General features: G+C 38.6%; 1 protein-coding gene across 1 annotated transcript in view; it reads left to right on the top strand.

Moving 5' to 3' along the window:
- meiob (meiosis specific with OB-fold) overlaps nucleotides 1-23,413 on the top strand; it is a 65,408-nt gene that overhangs the window by 14,871 nt on the left and 27,124 nt on the right. The window contains exons 4-9 of the mRNA XM_060840394.1: nucleotides 282-413; nucleotides 1,984-2,056; nucleotides 15,827-16,022; nucleotides 18,096-18,196; nucleotides 19,322-19,374; nucleotides 19,480-19,575. Of these exons, the coding sequence (XP_060696377.1) occupies nucleotides 282-413; nucleotides 1,984-2,056; nucleotides 15,827-16,022; nucleotides 18,096-18,196; nucleotides 19,322-19,374; nucleotides 19,480-19,575 (651 nt within the window). The remainder of the gene's footprint in view (nucleotides 1-281; nucleotides 414-1,983; nucleotides 2,057-15,826; nucleotides 16,023-18,095; nucleotides 18,197-19,321; nucleotides 19,375-19,479; nucleotides 19,576-23,413) is intronic.

Raw genomic sequence — 23,413 nt, 5'->3', positions numbered from 1 at the left:
CTTTTCTTTTTACTAGTTTAAAAGTTGTGATGCCGAAGTTTGTACTTGTATTTTATTTTTATTCATTCATGGGACATGGGTGTTGCTGGCTGGCCAGTATTTGTTCTTATTACCCATCACTAGTTGCCCTTGAGAAGGTGAAGGTGAGCTGCCTTTTTGAACAGCTGCAGTATATTCAGATGTACATTAATGATTTAAATCAGTAACAATCCAGATATTTACATATTTTATTAGAAGTACAAATGCATACAGTTTGGTAACATTTTGTTTACTTTCTTTAGACATTGGGACAGAAAGATACACGTTTACTTTCACAATTCGAGATTGTCCAGTTTCCTTCATCAATGTAGTTTCATGGGGGAGAGAAGAATATGTAAGAGGGCTTTCCAACAGTTTCAGAATTGGGGACTGCGGTATGTTTTAATTAAATGACTAGCTAATAAAATTAACCTTAAAACAGAAATATTCCATAACAAGTGTGTTTTTCCCATGTATTCAATGTTGCATATTATTTTGAAGAAAGTGCACCATTCAAACAGTTAAGTGATCCATATGCATGTTGATTTTTGACAATTTAATTCATCCAAGACAGACATTTTGCTTAAAAATCAGTCACACACTAGTCTATTTGTTTTGTTAATTATAAATGCTAGCAGTAGTTGAGTTTACATTATCTGACCCATAGACTCTTGATTGTTATTTAAAATAAACATTCTACAATATTAACCTTGCCTCAATACCCATGGGCTTCATGAAGAAAATGATTTGTTCTTCGAAATGATTCCATATTTATCAGCAGTCTTAAGATGTTCATCCAAATGTCTATTTTTCAGGACAAAGTTTTCAGAAGTCCAAAGTCATGCAGTTTGTATGTTTTGCATGCATTTCAGAAAATCAAAGAAATAAACCCAAGTTCTTCTAATGAGTTGATGTATGCATGTAGCTCATCAATAGTTCTGTCAGCCAGAACAGTGACTGTTGACAACTATATACCCTCCTAAGAATAGGGGTCCCTGAATCTGGAACTTCCTGATATTTTAGGAATTTTGAGGAATGCTGGATATCTTTAGTAATAAATTCTGGTACTCATTTAATCAAATGTTGTCTTAGTGGTAATTTTTAATTCCCGTTTACAGGATTATATTTTGTGTTTTAAGTTACAATTGCATTTTTTTGCCTTTGTTCTATTGTTTAATCAGATTACATCAATATGATGGTGCTGATTTTGAGCTTAGATTGAAACCAGGAGTGACTTGAAGCTTACTTTCATATGTGGCTTGACTGACTTAAGCTGTGTGCTTCTCTGAAGCCAGTTATTTTACATTAATTCGGAATTAGTAACATTCCGGCTCTTGAATACTGACTTCAGAAAATAGAATTGTGAAAAATAGTTTAATTAATACAATGCACTCTGGCCTGTCAAAGTGCAAACCAGTTGAATGGGTTATTTTTTTCATGTTTCTAGAACTGTTAACTAATTTTTTTTAAAGTTTTGTTTTAATAGACTTAACTGCAAAAAATTGATGCCATCTACACCATATTGTAGTTTGAGTATTTTTGGTTGGTCAATAGTCTGAGATATTAATTGGCTTTTGTATTCCAGTTGCTAGCGAATCACAGGAACTGCACAGCAGGAACATGTGGAATTCCCACTGCAGCTGATTATGTGGGAATTGCCTGAAAATAATGAATTTTCCAATGGGCAATTGCCCTCCATTTGGAACCCTCGAAAATAATCCATTAAACTCACAGAATTCAGATTCAGATTGGGCAGTTGTTGGAAGTTGTGTGCCAGAAACCTGTGCAAGTCCTGACCAGTGAATCCAAGTATGAGTTTTCCATTTGATGCCTTTTAGGGACCCAAGTTTAATATACTAGGATTGTTCTCTCCATACTTGTTTGACCCTCTTTCTTATTATAGTTATACAGAGTCTCAAAGATGATGTATCCATATACTTATAATTTGAAAACATTTTTTGCTAGTTGTGATTGAAAATCCACTAGTGCAGGCCAAGGATATAGAAAAGGAGGAAAGATTCAGCCCATCTACTTCAAGGTATATTGAGAGTTATATCTTCACCACTCAATTATAGTATGAATGCATGAAGTCCTCTGATGTAATTTAAATTGCTCAATTGTTAACAGTGGAGGTTCTGGTCAAATATAATGAAAATATTTATGATATTTTGTCCTCAACATTCATGGTGGGGCAGGGAGGTGAGCAATGATGAAAGCTGATGGAGGGACCCACCAAACTGTAAGAACACCATCATTTGATCCCACATTGGGATGTCCCTTTTGAATTCACTCTGGCCTGTGAATTCCACAGTGCTGTCTGAAATGCAAATTCCATTCTCAATAAGTTAGCTCTATTGGACTCTTTATGGAATAGAGCATTGGAGATTGTGAATATTTGAATAGTGAAATTTGTTTGATTAACTGAACACCAGTAAGAAATGAAGATCAAGAAATTCTGATTCATATTTTTTGGAAGAGTGACTAATACAATAAACAGAAAACTGTGAATGTTTTTTTGAGGGAACTTTGGATAATATCTTTCATATTTCACTGTAAGCTAAAATTGAAGGCAAATATTGACCTGGCTAGGAAATTAATTGAACAGCTGAAGATAGAAAGTAGGAACAATGGCCAGAGGCACCTACTGGTGTCCTAGAAGGATTCATGTTCCAGTCTGAACTATTCATCATATTTATTAACAATGTAGATGATGAGATAGAAAGCTACATATCCACCTTTTGACAATGAATAAATTTAGGTGGCATTGTAAGCAGTATAGACAGAAACATAAAATTACAGAGATATTGACACATCAAAGAAATGAATAAGTTTTGGGATTTCATCCTTCCCCAGCTACCTTCAGTTCTGGACTTTAAACGTTAACTGTTTTCTCTCTATTGATGCTGCCAAATCTGCATTGTTTCTCCAGCACTCTGTTTTTGGTTTTGGCAAATAGTAGAGTGAGACATTGGTAGAGTGTTTATTCATTATTTCACATCATCATTACTTGGGAGAAGGAGGATGCAAGTACAGAATTTGGTAAGAGAAACTGTGAAGTTCTTAAGCAGATTAATGTAAGAAGCTAGGAAGATTTGGAGAATTTCAGAGATTTAAAAGATCCAGATGAGTTACATTTCAAGCTATTGCAGGAGATAAGGGAGTAAAATACAAAGGCCCTTACTCAAACTTTTAAATTGTCTCTGGCCACCAGGGAGGTGCTAGAGGACTGAGTGGCAGCTACTGTATTTCTATTTTACAAGAGGGGTGGTAGAGATAGACCAGGGAGCTATAGACCAGTGAATCTAACATTGGTAGTGGGGAAACTATTGGAGAAATTAGTGAAAGAGAAAATTAATCTCCATTTAGAGAGGCAAGGTTTTGATCAGGGATTGTCAGTGTGGCTTTGTCACAGTGAGGTCACACTGAACAAATCTGGTGGAACTGTTTGAGGAGGTGACCAAGTTTTGGATGAAGCTAAGACAGTTGGAATATCTGTTGGACTATAACCTGGTGTTGTGTGATTGTTAACTTTGTCCACCCCAGTCTAACACCGGCACCTCCACATCAAGGCTAGGACAGTTAGTTTATATGGATTTCAGCAATGCCTTTGATAAGGTCCCACATAGGAAACTGATAACAAAGCTAAAAGCTGATGGGATCCAGGGTAACTCAACAAGGTGGATCCAAAATTGGCTTGAGACAGGATGGTGGTAGAAGACTATTTGTGTGACTGGAGCCCTGTGTGCAGTGGCATACCACAGGATCAGTGCTGGGCTGTCTATTGTTTGTGATATTCATAAATGATGTAAATGAGGATGTGGGAGGGATGCAGGTTACATATATATTGGTCATGTTGTTGATAAGGAAGACGGTCTCACCTTATAGGAGGACATAACTGGATTGGTCAATTAGGCAGATCAGTGGCAGATGGAATTTAATCCTGATAAATGTGAGGTGATGCACTTTAGGAGAAGGAACAAGACAACAGAGTACTTAATGAATGGCAAGGCGAAGGAAGCTCAAAGGAACAGAGGTTTTTGTTTTGGGATGTTTGTCCACAGCTTCCTGAAGGTGGCAGGATAGCTTAATAAGGTATTTAAGTAGAGATACAGTAAACTTGTAAGAGCATGGAGGTAATGTTGGAGCTATACAGAACTTTGGTTAGGCCACTGTTGGATAACAGCATGCAGTTCTGGTCACCACATTATCAGAGGTTTATGATTGCACTGGTGGAATTCAAAGGAAATTCATCAGGATGATGCCTGGGATGGAGAATTTCAGTTATGAGGAGAATTTGGATAATTATGGGTTGTTTTCTTTCAAACCAGCAAAGTTGAGGGGGAGCCCAGTAGAGGTGTACAAGATTATGAGAAGCATGGACATGTGAATAGAAAACAGCTGTTCCCTTTGGTTGAAGGGTCAATAACGAGAGGGCATAATTTTAAAATAAAAGGCAGAAGGTTTAGAGGGGATTTGAAGAAAAACTTTTCCACAGAGGGTGTTAGATTCAACTAGGAGAAAGTGAGGACTGCAGATGCTGGAGATCAGAGTCGAGAGTGTAGTGCTGGACAAGCACAGTAGGTCAGGCAGCATCCAAGGAGCAGGAGAATCTACGTTTCAGACATAAACCCTTCAAGTCTGAAATGCACTGTCTAGGAGGGCAGTTGAGGCAGGAAACCTCACAACACACAACCAAAAAGTAGGAATTGTTTGCTTTATTTATTTTAAAGTAGGCCTCATTAACCCAATAGTATTATCAGCAATGTCTCCAAACTCTGATCCAGGTGTTGCATAGTCAATCACTGATGTATGAACAGTTCATAATTAGTCTTGACTGGCTACGTAGTGAATGTCCAATTTCTGATTGATTGCCAGTGAAAGTGACGTTCATTTACAGGTAGTTCTTCTATGATGTGATGGTTGCATTCTTGTGCAACCCTGCATTATAGAAAAATCACATGTTAGCAGCAGTGCTTAAAGTGTTGGCGATATAATCGCATTATAACCAACACCATTTTAAAAGTTTGTGCTTTAGAAACAATGTCTCCAATTCATCAATCATGTAACAGTGACTTCACGTTAATGAAACATGTGTTACAGCAGAATGACCTGTACTGACCTCACTTCCCATTATCTTATGATTTGATCTTCAAGTTGATAATGATCCATGGGCCTACCTTCTTCTTCTTGGTTTACTGTGGTTATTTTAGACTTTTTTCTAAGATAAAAGGAAAGCTTAATATATTCTTCACTCATTTGTTTTAGAAAGGAAATAGATGCTGTTAAAAGCCAAAGATTGATACTCAAGTTCAACGTCTCACATTTTGCTTAATGATGCAAGTTTCTATTATATCAGCCACTTATCACTGACATTTATTCATTCATTGAGTCATTTAGGTCCTTATAATCTTTTTTAAAATAAATGATGTCGTGTAAAACGTTGCGCATACCCTAAAAACTCTATAAAACTATGACAGAATATCACAATATATTAATCTAAACAAATTGTTCTAGAGAATGTAAAAAGGAATGAAGTAGTGAAATATTCATATATATAGAAACTCTAAGGAAATGTAGAGTAACAAACTTAAACATACATTGTTACAAAGTATTATTACAAAGTTAACTCTAATACAAGGATAAAACTTAATGCATGAACTCAACATTTTACCACATTATATTTCATTTGCCAAACTTTTGTCCACTCACTTAGCCTGTCTCTATCCATCTGCAGATTCATAGTATCATCCTCACTGCTTGCCTTCCCACCAATTTTTGTATCATCCATAATTTGGTGGTAGTAAGTTCACTTCCATCATCCAAGTCATCATTATATATTGTTAACAATTATGGTCACGCACTGATATAAACTTAGAAAATTGGAACAGGAATAGTCGTTTCAGCCCTTTGAACCTCCACCACCATTCAGTATGCTCATAGGTGATCATCCAGTTCAGTGCTCAGTTCCCTCTCTCTCTCCATACCCTTTGATCCTTTTTCGTCCTAAGGGCTATATTGTACTCATTGAAAACATCAACATTTAAAGCACAACCACAGGCTCACGACTCTCGGTAAAGCAATTTCTCCTCACCTCAATCTTAAAGGACCTGTCCTGTATCCTTAAACTGTGGTCTCTGGGCGTGGACTCCCCTGGTCATCAGGAACTTCCTGCATTTACCCTGGCTAGTCCTGTTACAATTTCCTAGGTCTCCATGACATCCCTCCTCATTCTTCTAAAATGCTATGAATATTGTCCTCACTGATGCAGTCTCTTTTCAAACATCAGTCCTGCCATTCGAGGAATCAATTGCACTCCCTTTATAGCTAAAATATTCTTCAGATAAAGAGGCCAAAAACTGCACACAGTACTCCAGGTGTGATCTTATCAAAACAATTGAAGCAAGCCATCCCCATTCCTGTACTCAAATCCTACTGCTATGAATACAACATGTCACTTGTCTTTTTCACCACATGCTGCATCTGCATGTACACCAACATTTCAACTGATTCGTGTACAAGGGCACTCAGGTCTCACTGCACCATCCTTTTTCCCAATCTGTCACCATTCAGATAATAATTTACCTTCCTCTTCTTGCTACCAAAGTGACTAACCTCATATTTAACCACATTACTCTTCATCTATCATGCATTTGCCACTCACTTGTCCAAATCACACTGAAGCATCTTTGCATCCTCCTTATAGGTCATCATTCTGAAAGTGATTGCTTCAGGGTAAAAACAATGACTGCAGATGCTGGAAACCAGATTATTAGAGTGGTGCTGGAAAAGCACAGCAGTTCAGGCAGCATTCGAGGAGCAGTAAAATTGATGTTTTGGGCAAAAGCCTTTCATCAGGAATACAAGCAGAGAGCCTGAAGGGTGGAGAGATAAATGAGAGGAGAATGGGGGTGGGGAGAAAGTAGCATAGAGTACAATAGGTGAGTGGGGGAGGGGATGAAGGTGATAGGTCGGGGGGCGGGGAAGGGTGGACTGGATAGGTGGAAAAGAAGGTAAGACAAGTCATGGGGACAGTGCTGAGTTGGAAGTTTGGAATGGGGTGAGGTGGAGGAAGGGGAAATGAGAAAACTGTTGAAGTCCACATTGATGCCCTGGGGTTGAAATATTCCGAAGCGGAAGATGAGGTGCTCTTCCTCCAGGTGTCTGGTGATGAGGGAGCGGCAGTGAAGGAGGCCCAGGATCTCCATGTCCTTAGCAGAGTGGGAGGGGGAGTTGAAATGTTGGGCCACAGGGCGGTGTGGTTGATTTGTGTGGGTGTCCCAGAGATGTTCCCGAAAGCGCTCTGCTAGGAGGCATCCAGTCTCCCCAATGTAGAGGAGACTGAATCGGGAGCAATGGATACAATAAATGATATTGGTGGATGTGCAGGTAGAACTTTGTTGGATGTGGAAGGCTCCTTCAGGGCTTTGGATGGAGATGGAGGAGGAGGTGTGGGCACAGGTTTTGCAATTCCTGCGGCGGCAGGGGAAGGTGCCAGGATGGGAGGGTGGGTTGTATGGGGGGGGGGGGGGGGTTGCGTGGACCTGATCAGGTAGTTACAGAGGGAACGGTCTTTGCAGAAGGCAGAAAGGGGTGGGGAGGGAAATATATCCGTGGTGGTGGGGTCTGTTTGGCGGTGGCGGAAATGTCGGCGGATGATTTGTTTTATGCAAAGGTTGGTAGGGTGGAAGGTGAGCACCAGGGGCATTTTATCCTTGTTACGGTTGGAGGGGTGGGTCTGAGGGCGGAGGTGCGGAATGTGGACGAGATGCGTTGGAGGGCATCTTTAACCATGTGGGAAGGGAAATTGCGGTCTCTAAAGAAGGAGGCCATCTGGTGTGTTCTGTGGTGGAACTGGTCCTCCTGGGAGCAGGTACGGCAGAGGTGGAGGAATTGGGAATATGGGGTGGCATTTTTGCAGGAGGTAGGGTGTTCATTGCTTATCAGCAGTTCACATTGCTTCACGTTAGTGTCTTTAACCCAGCCATCTGCACCTGTTTAAAAATGACCTTCCTTCCAACATAAGGTTAGATTTGCTGATAACATATATCCAAAAGTCATCCAGTTAGTGAAGAAGCCCATGCCAAGTTATCCAGGCTTGGGAGTCAAGTTGTAAGTCATCAACAGTTCCAAGGATGACACCTAGTCAAGGTTGTGATCTTCTAACACCTGACTGAACAGGCCAATTTTCTACTTGTATATCTTTGAGCATTGTATCTGGATTGTCAAGAGCATCACCCCCATCAGGTCTTGCTTTTTCCAAGCGCTCAAACATTCCAGGTGAGGACAAAGACAATACAATAAAGACACACCGAAATTGGTAGCCTTGACATTAATGGCTGAGAGGAGCTTGTTTTCAATGTTCATAATGGTAATAATTGCACCATCAAGCTGCTGCATGCTTTGAGTCCGACAGCTTGATGATGAAGCAGAGAAGTGGATAGGAATGTGAATAAAAGAAGAAAATCCTCCCCTCTGGAATTCACACTCTCATGACAGATGAGGCAGGATCTGTCAGCATATCCCTGGTACTTGTGACTTATTTAAAAGACCACTGTGCACCCAGATGAGCCCAAGCATTGCAGAACTGCCTTACTCAGTCAAGGATGAAATCTGAACATGTCAGAGAAGGGGATCATAATATCACTGTCCTTCAACAGGGACTAGGAAGTTCTGGTCAAGGGGGTGATGAAAAGGGGAGGAGTCCTTTTCCCAGAAGATTAACAGAATAGTCACAGCACCACTGGCAGCATATTTTGAAGTCACCACCCAGACAGAACTATTGTGATGGTGAAGAAGCACGGCCAGCAGTGCTGCAATAGGATCAGTTACCCTCTCCATTCTGGCAGGGTAAGTGCCATACTTTTCTGTTCTCTCACATCTGCACTACCTCTGCTATTGTACCTAGCACCTACCAAGGGTCACACTCTGGCATTCGCACTCTTACCTATGTTATGAAGATGTAAGTGTGTACTGTACCTTTAAGAGAGAGAGGAAGATGGCAAGGACTGAAACCACAGAGTGTGCTGAACAATTTAAAAATGTAACATTTTTTTGAAACAAATAGCTGGAGTTGCATTGCATTGAACAAAAACAAATTCAAATTCAGCCAATCAGTTTAAATTATGCCCCAGATACCAAAATTCAATCAAATTTTAATTTTACTATTTGAGATGACATCAAACCAATGAAATCATCTGATGTTTTAGGGTATAAAACCAGACATTTTGAACAGTTAGAGACAGAACAGCAAAGAACTGCCAAGCATCAACAATGGCCAACAAAATAACTCTCTGAAAGGTACCTGTCCATAAGAAATTTGTGCAGCAAAACCCTAAAGCCGACCTAGAGAAATCTACAGAGAAAGTTCAAAGACAACAACTGGGTTTGAAAGTGATTTGCCATAAATCTGAGAGGGAATCTATCGGATCAGTATTGTAGAGTGGAAGGTAAACTATAGGCTTTAGAGAAAGGAGTAGTACATGGTGTTGTTTTAATGATCTCTTTTGGATTTAAAGAATAAAATTATTAATTTTTACTTTAAATAATGAGATCTGGGATAATTCTTTGCCTCTCGAAATTTAACAGAATACAGCCTGAGGTGAGCTTCTCTGTGTGTAAGGTTTAAATTTGCAGAGAGGTTTACACTGTGTCGTAACAGTTTGAGGGCTCTCGTCCGTGATTTGAACAGGTTTAGACAGATCCAGTCTGGGATTTGGACAGATTTGAATAGATTTGGGGATCTAAAAAAAGCCCAGTAAATTTAAACACTTGCCAGTTAGTGTTCTAGGTCATTAACTAAAACATAGGTGAGACAATTTGTTTAATTTTGGTTACTTGTACTTAGTTCAATTCAAAGGGAGAGAAATGGCTCTTAATTGCCAAAGAGGTTCTGGAGTTTGCAAATGATTACCAAATTTGCCAGGAAAATTTAGAAAATAAAAGACATACTCTTAGACTGAGCAAAGAGGTTAGAATTGGATTTAACCAAAGACAGAAGTAAAGCTGAAATTATTACTCCAACACTTAGAGGTATGAGAGAAACAGACAATTGCAGTAGAGTTAGAAAAACTTCAATTACAATTGAGGAAAATTGAGTTTGAAGATAAAGAAAGAGAGAGGAAGAGAAGAAAGGGAAAGAGAGAAGGAAAAGAAAGAGAAGGTTCTTAGCTGAGCAAAATGAGAAAATTTGAACTCAAGAAGTTGCGACTTAATCAGCAAAGTAAAGAGGATGGAGATTAAAAGAGAAGGTAGCATTATATGCAACTATGTCAGAACTCTGCCACATTTTGATGAGAAAGATGTGGAAGTCTTCTTCATTTCAATTGAAAAATTGGCTGGGCAGATGGGGTGGTCCAAGGATTTATGGGTAATGCTAGTTCAGACTAAATGAATTAGTACTAGAAGCACATAGACAGCCGTTCAGAAACATAAAGAAGGAACTGGATCACACTTACGTTAAATTCAAAAGAATTAAATGTAGTCATTTTGATAGATGAGTGTGGGCCTTAAAGATAGAGGCTCTAGGAGAGATTATTCTGCAGGAGGAGTTTAAAAACTCACTTCTAGAGATGATTAGAATTGACATGGAAGAACAGAAATTTCAGAAATTGAGAAGGGCAGCAGAGTTAGCAGATGAATACATGTTGGTGCAAATGACAAGCTATTGGCCAGAATTTCATCCTGTGAGGAATAGAAGTTGGGAAAAGGGGAGATCCTACATTATGAAACAAAGAGTAGAGAACACTGGTTACTGTTTACCACAGGTTAAAGAAGCTCAAGTGAGTAGAAAGGAAGTGAAAGGCCTCAAGTGTTTTCACTGTAATGGAGGAGGTCACAGAAAATTACAGTGTCCTGTTTTCAGAAGGGTACTGGGAAAAGGTGTTTTCACTGCCAGAAAGTGGGACACGTAAAGTCACAGTGCTGGGCATTAAGGAAAGGCACTGTGGGAAAAGATGTGGTAAAAGAAGCTAAGCCAGTGGCTTTAGTGAACGTAGTAAAGGAAACCCCAAGGAGAGCCCAGGATATGTAGGAGAGTGTATGGCCTAGGAAAGGGCTGGGTATAGAGTTAGTGCCTGATCTCTATATAGAATTTGCCTCTGTGGGTAAAGTTTACTTGGAAACAACAGGGGGAAAATGGACAAGAAGTTTTCATTTCGAGAGGTACAGGATCTAATCAGTGTCTAATAGTAAGAAATGAGTGAATTTGCACTCTTTCTGGTCTGTTACTTGAGAGTGTGGTAATTTGTGGGTTAGAAGGACAAAAGTTTGGCATTCCCTTATGTAAGATCAGGTTGGAGTGCCAACTCAAGACTGGGGAAGTATCTGTGGGAGTTATTCAGAGTGTCAGTTTCAGGAATCCAGTTTGTTCTTGGGAAAGATTTAGCAGGGTCCAAGGTGAGAGTGACCCCCTTGTTATGGAGAAGCCAAGAAAGATCAAGTAACTGAGGAATTAAAAGAAAAATATCCTGGTATTTTCCCAGACTATGTAGGAACAAGATCCCACTATCATAAGTGACAGCACAAAACAAAAACTAAAGAGAAAGATGAAGGAGTTGAGGTTCAGTTAGCGGACATCCTGCTTGACGTAATGGTGCAGGATAAACCCGTACAGGCAGAGGGTCAGACAGATGTGTAGTTCTGAAAGGTTGAGGGACTTGCAACGGAAAGACAAGATGATTAAGGTTATATGTGTGGATGTATACTCCGAAAAGGAGGGAGCGGATATTCCTGAGGGTTATTATCTGAAAGAACTGAAGAAACAGGTGTTAGTTACTGCCCCACAGAGTCAGGAATCAAATGCAGATGTTGTGGATTTTGATGTGCCTCAAGATATGTTAAAAAATGAAGAAATCCTTGAGGAGTGAGATAGGTTATTAAACTATCTGTCTCAGGAGCAAAGAACACAGTTGAAAGGTTTGTTACTACAGTATGAGGACATATGTAGGAATCAGTTGGGGAGGACGAACGCTATTGCATGTGAAGTAGACGTAGGGAATACTGTTCCGATAAAACAGCACCCGTATTGGCTTAATTCTTTCAAAGCTAGACAGGTCCAGAAGAAGGTGGAGGCCATGCTCAACGAGGATATCATCGAACTGAGACAGAGCAAATGGAGTTCACTGATTTTCTTAATTCCCAAACTGGATGGGACTCAATGATTTTGCGTGGATTATCGGAAGGTCAATGCCTTTACAAAATCATTCATTTTGGAGGACTGTATCGAGAAAGTTGGACAAGCCAGTTACATCACCAACTTGGACTTATATGGTTACTAGCAGGTACCTTTATCAGAGACGACAAAAGAAATTTCTGCATTTATAACCCCAAATGGGCTATATCAATTCAAAGTGATGCCCTTTGGAATGAAGAATGCACCCGCCACATTCCAAAGACTCATGAACAGAGTTGTGGCTGGGTTAACAAACTGTGCATTCTAATTGGACGATTTAATGATCTTTAGTAAGTCCTGGAAAGGTCACATGGTACAGTTGGCAGAGCTCTTTAACGACTATGAGAAGCAAAACTGGAAATAAACTAAAAACAAAACTGAATTTGTGAAAGCAGAGGTGACATTCTTAGGACATAACATCGGTCATGGAAGGTTGACCCCATGGAACGCAAAGACAAAGGCCATCGGGAGGAATTTCCATGACTAACATCACAGGAAGAGGTGCTTCAATTTGTGGGACTAAGTGGATTCTATTGGAAGTTTGTTCCAAACTTCAGCAGTGTAGTGGCACCATTCACTGATTTACTGTAGAAGAACACAAAGTTTCAGTGGACAGAACAATGCCACAAGGCATTTGACCATTTAAAAGCAATATTTACTAACGCACCATTTTTAGCTAGACCAAACTTTACAAAACCCTTCAAAGTTGCATCGATGCTTGTGACAAAGGAGTTGGAGCTGTACTCCTACAGGAAGATGATGATGGAATTAAACTGCCAATTGGTTAATTTTCGAAGAAACTCAACTTCCACCGAAGAAATACTTCATGATTGAAAAATAACTATTGAGTTTGGTACTGGACTTAGAACATTTTAAAATGTATGTCACGAACAATGTGTAAGAGACAAGTGAGTACACGGATCACAATCCCCTTACATTCTTGGAATGTTTTAAAGACAAGGATATGAGACTATTTCATTGGAGTCTTATGTTACAGACTTTTAATTTACAAATTGTACATGTCGCTGGTCTTAAGAATATAATCACAGATGCATTATTGCGGATTTAATTGATAAAGTATAGATGAGATTGGTATCTATTCAATCATATATATATATATGGGAATAAGTTAATATGGACTTCAATTAAAGTCATATGTAGGTCGTGGTAATGTGGTTAAGGAATAGAGAAACAAAATGAAGCTATCTTTTCATTATGATAGTTCATTTTTTTTCTTAAGGGGGGAGGTGTTATGAAGGTGTAGGTGTGTACTGTACCTTTGAGAGAGAGGAAGCTGGCAAGAACTGAAACCACAAAGTGCGCTGACCAATTTAAAAATGTAACATTCGATTGAAACAAATAGCTGGAGTTGCTTGCCATGGAATAAAAACTAATTAAAATTCAGACAATCAGGATAAATTATGCCTCAGATACCAAAATCCAAACGAATTTGAATTTTACTGTTTGGGATAACATCAAGCTAATGAAATGATCCGATACTTTGAGGTATAAAACCGGACATTTTGAACAGTTGGGGAGAACACCAAAGAACTGCCAAGTACCAACAAATACCAGCATAATAGCTCTCTGAAAGGTAGCTGCTCATAAGAAATTTGTGCAGCAGAATCCCAAAGCCAACCTGGAGAAATCCAAAGAGAAAGCTCGTCATCCGAAGATGACGCTGGGTTTGAAAGTGATTTGCTGTAAATTTAAGAGGGACTTTATGGATCAGTATTGTAGAATGGGAGGTAAAATATTGGTTTAAGCGAAAGGAGTTGTACATAATTGTTATTTTAATGATCTCTTTTGGGTTTAAAGAATAAAATTATTAATAATAACTTTAAATAATTTTGTGTCTCAAAATTTAACAGATTACAGTGCTAGGTGAGCTTCTCTGTGTGTCAGGTTTAAATTGGCAGAGAGGTTTACCCCATGTTGTAACACCTAAAACACCATCTTCACTCACTTTCGCTTGCCCCCAATCTCCCCCACTACTACCTTGCCTGGCCTATGTATTGTCGAATCACTTGTCTGGGATATCTCATTACTTTTTGATCATGTGTGCCCCAGCACGAACAGCTATGATGCTCAGCTAATGTCACCTCACTCAAACCTTCCTTGAAGCATTAACAAGGCTGCTTCATGCACCTCAGATACTGACACCTTGGTGGGAACATTAGCCTTAGAAAGTTTGGGAGCAAAATCTGGTGAGCACCTCACTGTGACAGCTCTGTAGCTGGTCAAGGATGAAAAATACCAGGCCATTGACATCCAGAGGACCAGGCATGTGGCCAGCCCCAAGCAGGAGAGGATCCCATCTGCATTCATGGATTTCGTAAGAATCCATATGGAGGAACAGAAGCAGACATGAATATTGGATGCAATTACCTCCATTGCCAGAAGCTGCAGTAGTGCAGCAAGTCACGTAACGTCTGGTTGTCCAAGGACAAGTTGGTTACTGCTATAGAGAGCCAAGCCTGGCACTCAAGATCTGCTGGAGAGATGCACATATCTGTACTCCATCACTCCAGCCATTGGTCCTCAGATCAAAGGTACCCAATAGGGTGACAGGAAACATGGTGAGGACCCTTGATTTCATCAACCTAAACATAGCTGAATTCCTTAATCCCTATAACTATTCTGATAAAGTTGCTCTACATCCTTGCATTCTTTCTAAAGTTATTATATTTAAATTCCACTGATGTGGAGGTGCCAGTGTTGGATTGGGGTGAACAAAGTTAAAAATTTCACAACACCAGGTTATAGTACTGTTGAACTATAACCTGGTGTTGTATGATTTTTAACATAACTTCCACAGTTAGGTTTGAATTTGTGTCCTCAGAGCATTAGCCTGGGAATCAGGATTGCTAATGCAGTGGCATTACCACTTCGCCATCATCTCACTTTATGAGAGAAGAGTTTAATTGATGGAGAAATTGAAGATAGTTGGGCCTAGGATACTGCTTTGAGGAACTCTTGCAGTGATGTTCAGGGACTGTTCATTGCTCTACTACTGCTTTCTTTCATTTTGCTAGTCATGACCTCAACCAGTGGGAGCAATTTCCCCCTCATTGCCATTGACTTCAATTTTGCTAGGGCTCCTTGATACCACACTGGGTCAAACATTGCCTTGTTGTCAAGGGCAGTCATTCTTACCTCTCCCTCATGTTTGAGACAAATCTGGACCGACAGAAAACAGGAGTGAAATCCAAGGCAGAGATTGAGACAATAAAGAGGTGAGAGCTATGCAGCAGAGATATTCAATTAATAAGCAGAAATTAGACTCTTATTTCAATTCTCTCCAAGAGCGACATCTTAAGATTAAACAGCACAACTATTTTATATGCTTTTGAATTCATAGAATTGCATGTTGGTATGCCATTAGTTTAATGACAACTCAAGTGAAGTTTGTTCAAATATAAAACTTAGTTTTGTGCCAACAATGGGATTGAAAAGGTTGCTGAGAATCTGAACATATTGATGATGTATGTTTTTTTTAAGAACAAATTGGATCTATTTTCCAAGCAATGTTTAACACAATAATTTAGACAATGTAACAAATAATTACTATTTTAAAAAAAAGATTCATCCTGTAGTTGAAACCTTTCGCATTAATGTTGTTTGTTGTTTCATATTTAGTTGCTATAAACTTCTAGTCAGTGAGAACTTCTCAACGGTGAGATTGTGCCATGACTTGGACCTTGAATCCAGACTTCTCTCCTTGTTGCATTTACCTGTGAAAGATCCTCAGGATTATTATTCACTTGGAGATATTGTTCATAATGGCCAAAGCTTGAATGGAAACATTATCAATATACTGGCATCAGTCAGATCGGTGAGCTTTTAGTAATTAAAATATAATGGATGTTTTCTTCAGTGAAGCAATGAACGTTCACTACCACACATATTCTATATATGAGTTTAGTAGAAGAAAAATTACTTTCACGTATCTAAAACAATCATCAATTAATACTAAATGCTAAGCACTGACAGTTCTTTTGCACATTGTTAAAAGAGAACATGACAACATTCTTAATGAGTTTTTTAGATTAGTAATGTGAAAAAAGATTATTTTCATCATTCCATTTATTATGTTTCTCTGTTCTTATTTTAATTGGTGATTTCTGATGACATTCTCTGGGAATTGGAGGCATTAATGAATCCAAATGTGACATAACCTAATATGCACAGCTAAATGAAGAGTTTGCAGAAAGACTCTGAATTAATGATGTTACCTGTTGACATTTATTCAACTTTCACATGCCAGCCAAATGAATCTGATTTATGGAGCCATCCTCCACAACTTAAACAGCTTTGGAAACACATTCATTGGTCATGTTGGTTTTGTGTATTGGTGAACTGCAAATGCCCTTGGAATGACTGATGAGGAGCCGGCTTTAGAACTCAAACCATAAATTGGTTTGTCCTGAACATGATAGAAGTTGAGGTTACTGTATAAGCTTACAGGATTACCAGGTCTACACTTGTCCTAAACAATGATCATTAAGGGAATCACTCAAGGTTGCTCTCAAGATGCTGATCTTAATGTGCAGCCTGGGGAGTAGGAATGTTCTTCTCAATCTCAGTGCTAATCACCACTTCCCTATTTCTCAATTGTGTACCACAGGATTAAGCTTTTGGCTAAAACCCCAGCCAACTGATCTTGCTCACCTGCCCCTCCCCTGCAAGGGCTTTCTCCACCACCAGTTTCTTATTCAATATCCTTGACAAAGTGTGGGTCAAACCAGGAGTTGATTAAATTTTTACCAGAAATTAATCACTTCTAAATATTCTCGTACCTCTTTCAGCACTTCATATGGTTTTACCCTTAAACACGGTTATTGATGTTCCTATTAATAGTGATTTGCATATTTTTATGTTTACACCAAAGAAGTCAAATTAATAGTTTTAAAATAATGTGTTTGATTTAGAAAAGCTGTAAAATTTTCAGATTACGTTTAAGTAGTGTAGACTCAGCCAATAGCCACTGTCATCAAACAGGGGTAGAACTATTCTCACCAGATTTTATTGTTATCCCTCTAGTCCTACCAGTAAATTATGTGCCATGGTTCCTCCTCCTACTCCCATACTATTACTTATGATGTCTCCCAAAGATTCATCAATATTTCTCATTTCCTTGGTGTCACCTCACTGACATCAAACAAAAACCTCAGCATTAGTTTCCATATGCACATTGATAAAACACAGCTTTACCCCATTTTCATTTCTTGACTATGTTTCCAATGGTTAGATTGCCTGTCCAACAAACAATAGTGGATTGGCAGAATTTTCCCTCAACTAAATATTGAGTAGGAAGCAGTTACTGTGTTCAGTCCTTGTCAGAAACTCCATTCCTTTGTTATTGTCATCATACCTTTCTCTGTTAAGTTGCCTGATGTCAAACTTGTCTGCTGTAATCTTGATGTTATGTTTGAATAAATTGATGTACCTACTGTATGTCTGCACCATCATCAATATTGCTGTTTCAACTTCTCTTTCAAATGTCCAATCTGCCCTTGTCTCAGCTTATCTGTTGCTGAAATTCTCATCATAGTTTTGCTACCTCTAGCCTTGACTGTTTCAATAGCATCCTGTGCAACCATCCTGTTCTACCTTGTGTGAATTTGAGATCATTCAAAACTTCTAGGTAGCTAGGCTTGAGTAGACTTGTACTTCAAAAATTACTGCATAGGTATTATGCAGTTTATTTCTGGATTTACTCATTCTAAGTGAAGCCTAAGGAAATATGTTGAAGTAGAAATCAATTTAAGATTGAGATCTTTAATTTCAATAACATTAATCTTCAAAGAACTCTGTTGTGATGTTTATCCCTTGATGTTTATGGTAAAAATGTAATTATTTCACTATTGAATTAGTATAAAGATTAGAAAAAATACTTTGTCTTAAGGTAGGGGAGCAGAAATATTTTACTACTGCAGACAGAAGAAAAGGACAGCGATGCGAAGTAAAACTGTTTGACGAAACTGTACCTTCGTTCCTTTTGAGATGGTCAGTGTATTTTTGAACTCTCAGTAAATGCCATTAAAAAATTTTGGAAGTTGCTTTTGGTAAATTCTTAGATTGATTTGATGGGCTGTTCAACCAATGTGTTATTATTCTCTTAGAATTCTAGCCTTTTACCATATTTGTGGTAATGTATCTAACTGAATCTTGGTGTCCTGAATTGATGTTTGTGAAACCATTTCCAAATGTTGGTCAGCCTTCGTGTAAATAAATGCTTTCAGATTTGTCTCCTAAATGTCATAACCCCATAGCTGTGCCCTAAATATTGCTTTTCCATCATAGTGGAAAGTATCACTTAGAACTCAATTGATATCACTCATTAATTATCTTATGTGCTTGTATAAATTTTCTCTTTGGGGTTGAGAGGCTTGAGTTTTTCAAGCTAATATAACAATTTCTTTTGACATCGGAGATCAGCCTTCTAGTACCTTTCTGTACTGTACTTCTAGGCTCTGAATTCATCTCTTGATGATACTGCATTACATGGCATTACAGTGCCAAATGATCAGGGCATGCATTTTAGTACTACCTTGCTGGTATTCAGTGCAAATGACTTACAGCATTTTCTCTTTTGATCTCCCATCTATAGACTTTGTTACTTTTATTGGTTTATTTTAATTATTGACGTCATTATATTTTGGATTTTAAAACGTTAAAATTGTTAGCTGTGTCTCTGTGATGAAAAGCGTCCCAGATTTTCAAAATACATTTTAATTATATCAAATATTAAAAATAGGAAAACACTTTCACACAGAGTGTGGTGAGAAACTCCCTGCTTGTAAGGATGCTAGAGGCAGAAACCCTCACAACATTTAAGGTTAGATGTGCATTTGTGGTTCCAAGGCATTCACGGGTATGGGCCATGTGCTTGAAAATTAGATTAGGATAATTAGGTGTTTATTTTTGTCCAGGAGAGACTCGATGGGCTAAAGGGCCTTTTCTATGAGCCACTATGATTCTGTTAGACAGCAAATTATGCTTTGCAATGCTTATTTGCTCATAAATTGAAATAGATTAATTCTTCAACAGTGAGAAAATAATAGATTTTTTATATTTTTGAAGGAAAGAAATCTTTTTACAGGTTGACTAATATTTATGTGATTTCCATAGTTGGGATAATGAATCTATACAGCTTGCACAGACATGGATACCCAGGGAAACAGGTACTGTGTGTGTCAGTTTGTGTTGGGTGTGTTTTTTTAAATCTGCTGAAATAAACTTTCATCAAGTCTTCATATTTTTATCAATTATTTTTGCAACTGTTACAGTACTGTTCATAGCTGATGTACGAGTAAATTATGATGGTTTTCGCAACACTATGGCTGCCACTGTGATCTCTAAAACCATAATTACAACAAATCCCGGTAAGTCTTTCTGACTTTTAATTAAATGTAACATTAGATTGACTTTCTAAACTTTAAGAATAGTTTTCAAGTAATAACTTTAAGAACATAGCATGGAAATCTTGGTACACTCAAACATACTAATCAGACAGTCACAAAGATGTGCGGGTCAGGTGAATTGGCCATGCTAAATTGCCCGTAGTGTTAGGTAAGGGGTAAATGTAAGGGTATGGGTGGGTTGCGCTTCGGCGGGTCGGTGTGGACTTGTTGGGCCGAAGGGCCTGTTTCCACACTGTAAGTCTAATCTAATCTAATCTAATCTAATCAGGAACAGCAGGCTCTTCAGTCTCCTCCATTCAATAAGATTGTGTCTGATCTGATTGTAAGTTTCATATCCATATTCCTGCTGACCCCTAATAACCTTTTAATCTCTTGCTTAATAAGAATGTATCCCACAACACCAGGTTATAGTCCCAACAGATTTATTTGAAAGTTCTGGCTTTCGGAGTGCTGTTCCTTCATCTAGTTACCTGATGAAGGAGCTGTGCTCTGAAAGCTAGTACTTCCAAATAAACCTATTGGACAATAACCTGGTGTTGTGTAATTTTTAACTTTGTCCATCCCCAGTGCAACACCGGCACCTCTACAAATATATCCAGCTGAACCTTAAAATATTCAAGGACTGTAAAGTTGTATTTTTTTTAAAAGAAGTTTTTTTAGAACATCTGGTTAAGGCAAACTTTCAAGTTTCTAAAATGATTTTATATTTACAGAAGCAAAGTGCTTATTTCATGACCAATTTTCTGTAACCACATTATTATAAATAGAAATGTTACATTCATTGGTAAATACCCCAAGAAGATGAGTGCCCAATCTCGAAGCCAATAGTTTTCATTTCAAGATTTCTCTCCTAGTGGGTTTTGATATAACCAGAGTAAATTATGGATCATTTATATTGCAGAACCACTTTGATTTGAAGTAATATTTTATCTCAGGTTATACATAACAAACTTAGTTAGAACATTTTTTAGAAGTTTAAAAGAAAAGATAAATAGATAATATTCAGCAGATCAGTCAATTTCTTTGGAAGGATGTCTTCAGATGACATGGTTAATGTGTCCTAACTTGCATTGATTTAATCAGCCTGTGCTCACTGTCCAGCATTGGGCCATGGTGAAGTAAAACCTTGATTTTAAAATCCCATTCCTGCCTGTGTTTATAATCTCTTCCAGTCTTACAACTCTCCCTGATATCTTGAGCACCACTCAGCTATTGGCAGCCATGCCTTCAACTACCATAGCTCTAAGCTCTGAAATTCTTTGCCTAAATCTCAACTGTTTCGACAGTTGAGGCACTCATTGAAACTTCTTCGACAAAACTTTTAGTCACCTACCTAAACAGTACTGTTAGAGGTTTGGCTTGTTACGGCAATGGAATGTCTCAATAGACTATTGTGGTAATCCTTCAAGGTTTTCTTTGATAGTTCAACTTAAATTATATGGAATGAATTTAACTTCTTGTGAAATGAAATGCATTTAAAAAGAACACTGAAGCCTCTGAAATCAGGCAATGCATGGCCAAGATGTAAGGTAACCTCACTACTTTTAACCTAACCTCATAAAAAGTACATTCTGCATTGCTAGTGTAACGCATTTTGATTTAGTGGAAATGACTATGTAATGAAGGATCATTAATTCCAGATACTAATAGATTACGAGCCGATGCCATAAACATAATTTTTGTTCATTTACTCACTAGATGTGGGCATCACTGGCTAGGCCAGCATTTACTGCCCACCTTATTTCATTTGAGAGGTTGGTGGTGACCTGTCATCTCAGTCCATTTGACATAGTGCTGTTAAGGGATGATACTCCAGGATTTTGACCCAGACCCAACAACACTGAAGATATAGTTCCAAGTCAGTTTGGTGTGTGACTGAGAGGGGAACTTACAAGTGATAATGTTTCCCATGTTTCAGCTGTCCTTATCCTCCAAGTTGGTAGAGTTTGTGGGTTTTGAACCTTAAATGGTACGCACTGCTGCTATTGGGCCTCAGTTTGGATGAAGTGAATTTTGAGGGTGTCAAATGGGTGCCAGTCAAATAGGCTGCTTTTTGCTGGAGCTTTTTGAGTGTTGTTGGACCTGCACCGATCTAGGCAAATAGAAGGTATTACATCATACTTTTGACTTGTGTCTTGTAGATGATGGATAGTTCAAAGGTGAGTTCCTCGCTGCAGAATTCCCAGCCTCTCACCTGCTCTTTTGGCCATAGTACATATATGGCTCGTTCAGCTCATTTCCTGGTCAATGATAACACCTGAGAATCTTGATAGTGATGGATGCAGCTTTGGAAATGTAAATCAGTATCAGGAGAGTGAGGTCACTGAAACAGTTAAAGTTGATTGGACCAAGGACAATACATTAATGTCCTAGTAGTGAGATGATTGATATCCAATAACTGCAACCACCTTCCTTTGTGTAAAGCATAAATCCAACCAGTAAAGAGCTTTCCCCTGATCTCATTAACTCCAATTTGCTGGGACTCCTTTATGCCACACTCGGCCAAATATTGATTTGATGTCAAGGGCAGTCACCCTCGCTTCCCTTCTCGAGTTCAGTTGTCTTGAAATGCCAGTTCTAGCAAATATACTACATACCCGCATTCCAGTTATAATCTACATTTTTTTTAACTAATATTTTAGGAAAAAATATTGGTCAGAATGTAAGGAGATCTCCCTCCACTTGACTTCAAGAGTGCTATGTAATATCTAACTGATTTTAACTACGGAATATATTCTCTTAATTGAAAAACAGCTTTAACGATGTTCATTATTCCAACTTCTTGTTCCAACCTAAATTGTTTGTGTAAATCCTGGAGGAGTTTAAAACCAGTTTTTTTGGCGATTACACTGACCTTTATCCTGGAGGAGATTCAGTGGTGATAGTGACCACAATTCAATTATGTTTACTTTAGTGATGGAAACAGATAGGTATATATCTCAGGCAAGAGTTATAGCTGGGGGAAAGGCAATTATGATGTGATTAGGCAAGATTTAGGATGAGCAAGGAAACTGCAGGGGATGGGCACAATTGAAATGTGGAGCTCATTCAAAGACCCGCTACTGCAGGTCCTTGATAAGTATGTACCGGTCAGGCAGGGAAGCAGTTGTTGAACGCAGGAGCCATGGTTTACTAAGAAGTTGAATCTCTTGTCAAGAGAAAGAAGAAGAAGGCTTATGTTAGCATGAGATGTGATGGTTCAATTAGGGTGCTTGAGAGTTACAAATTAGCCAGGAAAGACCTAAAGACAGAGCTAAGTGGTGGCAGGACAGGCATGAAAAGTTGTTGGTGGATAGGATCAAGAAAAACCCTAAGGCTTTCTATAGATATATCAGGAATGAAAGAATGACTGAAGTAAGATTAGGCCAATCAAGGGTAGTAGTGGGAAGTTGTCTGTGGAGATAAGGAAAGCGCTAAATGAATACTTTTCATCAGTTATCACACTAGAAAAAGACAATGTGGTCGAGGGAAAACTGAGATACAGGCTACTAGACTAGATGGGATTGAGGTTTGTAAGGAGAGGTGTTAGCAATTCTGGAAAGTATAAATATTGATAGGTCCCCTGGGCTGGATGGGATTTATCCTAGGATTCTCTGGGAAGCAAGGGAGGAGATTGCCGAGCCTTTGGCTTCGACCTTTAATTTGTCATTGTCTAAAGGAATAGTGCCAGAAGACTGGAAGAGAGCAAATGTTCTCTTGTTCAAGAAGGGGAGTAGAGACGATCCTGGTAATTATAGACCTGTGAGCCTTACTTCGGTTGCGGGTAAAGTGTTGGAAAGGGTTATAAGAGATAGGATTT

The sequence above is a fragment of the Hemiscyllium ocellatum genome, chromosome 20 (assembly GCF_020745735.1).
Source record: "Hemiscyllium ocellatum isolate sHemOce1 chromosome 20, sHemOce1.pat.X.cur, whole genome shotgun sequence".
NCBI classification, from domain to species: Eukaryota; Metazoa; Chordata; class Chondrichthyes; order Orectolobiformes; family Hemiscylliidae; genus Hemiscyllium; species Hemiscyllium ocellatum.
This window is presented reverse-complemented; position numbering and strand designations above follow the sequence as displayed.